The 1,508-nt window shown below is 66.2% G+C and overlaps 1 protein-coding gene across 1 annotated transcript in view; it reads left to right on the top strand.

Moving 5' to 3' along the window:
- The window catches only part of IQGAP1 (IQ motif containing GTPase activating protein 1), a 73,753-nt gene that overhangs the window by 36,531 nt on the left and 35,714 nt on the right, over nucleotides 1-1,508 (top strand). The window contains 3 exon segments of the mRNA XM_012732691.1: nucleotides 222-509; nucleotides 679-842; nucleotides 1,097-1,369. Of these exon segments, the coding sequence (XP_012588145.1) occupies nucleotides 222-509; nucleotides 679-842; nucleotides 1,097-1,369 (725 nt within the window).

Genomic DNA, 1,508 nt, shown 5'->3' with positions numbered 1-1,508 from the left:
CGCACAGGCTCTCAGCCCGCCTGTCGGCGTGAGGTGCCGCCACGAGCGTGCTTCGTGGCAGCAGGAGGCTTCACGCGCGCACGGCTGTGGCTCCCCCCCCCGCCTGCCGCTCAGGCGCCCCCTGGTCTTTGTTCTTACCGACGGCTGTGCCAGCCACATCCCCACACGCCGCGGCCTGCAGGTCCAGGCCAGCCCCGAGTCCGGTTTCTGCGTCCGCGGAGGTCCTCGAAGGCGGAGGGCCGGGCCCGGCGCTCGCTCGGGCGTGCTGCGGGCGGGCAGCGCCCTGTCCGTCGCGCCCTCGGTGCTTTGAAAGCTTTTCATTCACGCGTGGGCGCTTTGCTTTGTTTCCACAGGATGTGGTTTCCCACAGTAAGAAACTTACCAAAAAAAACAAAGAGCAGCTGTCTGACATGATGACACTGAACAAGCAGAAGGGGGGGCTCAAGGCGCTGAGCAAGGAGAAGCGGGAGAAGCTGGAGGCCTACCAGCACCTGTTCTACCTGCTGCAGGTGGGCGGCGGGGCGGCGCCCCGCGAGGGCGCTCCCGTGTCGCCGCGGGGCTCTGGCGCCCGGGGGGAGCGGAGGGCTGCCGCCCCCAGCCCTTCCAGCGGAGACGCACGTGAGTGTCGTCGCGGCCTGCGCCCGCGTGGAAGGCGCTCACGCCCCGGTGTCGTTGCAGACCAATCCCACCTACCTGGCCAAGCTGATTTTCCAGATGCCGCAAAACAAGTCCACCAAGTTCATGGACTCCGTGATCTTCACGCTCTACAACTACGCGTCTAACCAGCGCGAGGAGTACCTGTTGCTCCGGCTCTTCCAGACGGCGCTGCAGGAGGAGATCAAGTAGGCACCGGCGGCCGGGCCCGGGCCAGGAGGGGCAGGGAAGGCCGGCCGGGCGGCTGTGACGGCCGCCCGAGAGGACACTGTGGAGCCGCCCGGCCGGTCGCAAAGAGGCCGCGCTTTTATCTGCCGCAGAAGCTGGTCCCGGCCCGGAGGGGCCCCGCGCCCGGCCAGCGCCTGCCTCTCGGAGGGGCCAGCGCCTGCCTCGCCTAAGCGGGGCTCCTGGCTCAGGAGAATTTGCACCCGCTGTCTCGTAGGTCAAAAGTGGATCAGATTCAAGAGATTGTGACGGGAAATCCCACGGTGATTAAGATGGTGGTGAGCTTCAACCGCGGAGCCCGCGGCCAGAACGCGCTGCGGCAGATCCTGGCCCCGGTGGTCAAGGAGATCATGGACGACAAGTCTCTCAACATCAAGACCGACCCTGTGGACATCTACAAGTCTTGGGTCAACCAGATGGAGTCGCAGACGGGGGAGGCGAGGTGAGCCCGTCTTCCGCCCTGCGTCTGGCATCTTCTTCCTCCCTTTTTGTGAGTTACTTGACGAACAAACCGGAAACCGCTCGGTAGTTTCCAGCTGCCTCTTCGAATCGCCGGCGGGGCAGCGTGTTCACCGCGAGTGGCTGCCGGGCCCTGCGGGTGCTGGGCTGTGCCCGCGGTCACGTGCGGG

Source organism: Condylura cristata, unplaced genomic scaffold (genome assembly GCF_000260355.1).
Source record: "Condylura cristata isolate star-nosed mole 26May11 unplaced genomic scaffold, ConCri1.0 scaffold00035, whole genome shotgun sequence".
NCBI classification, from domain to species: Eukaryota; Metazoa; Chordata; class Mammalia; order Eulipotyphla; family Talpidae; genus Condylura; species Condylura cristata.
This window is presented reverse-complemented; position numbering and strand designations above follow the sequence as displayed.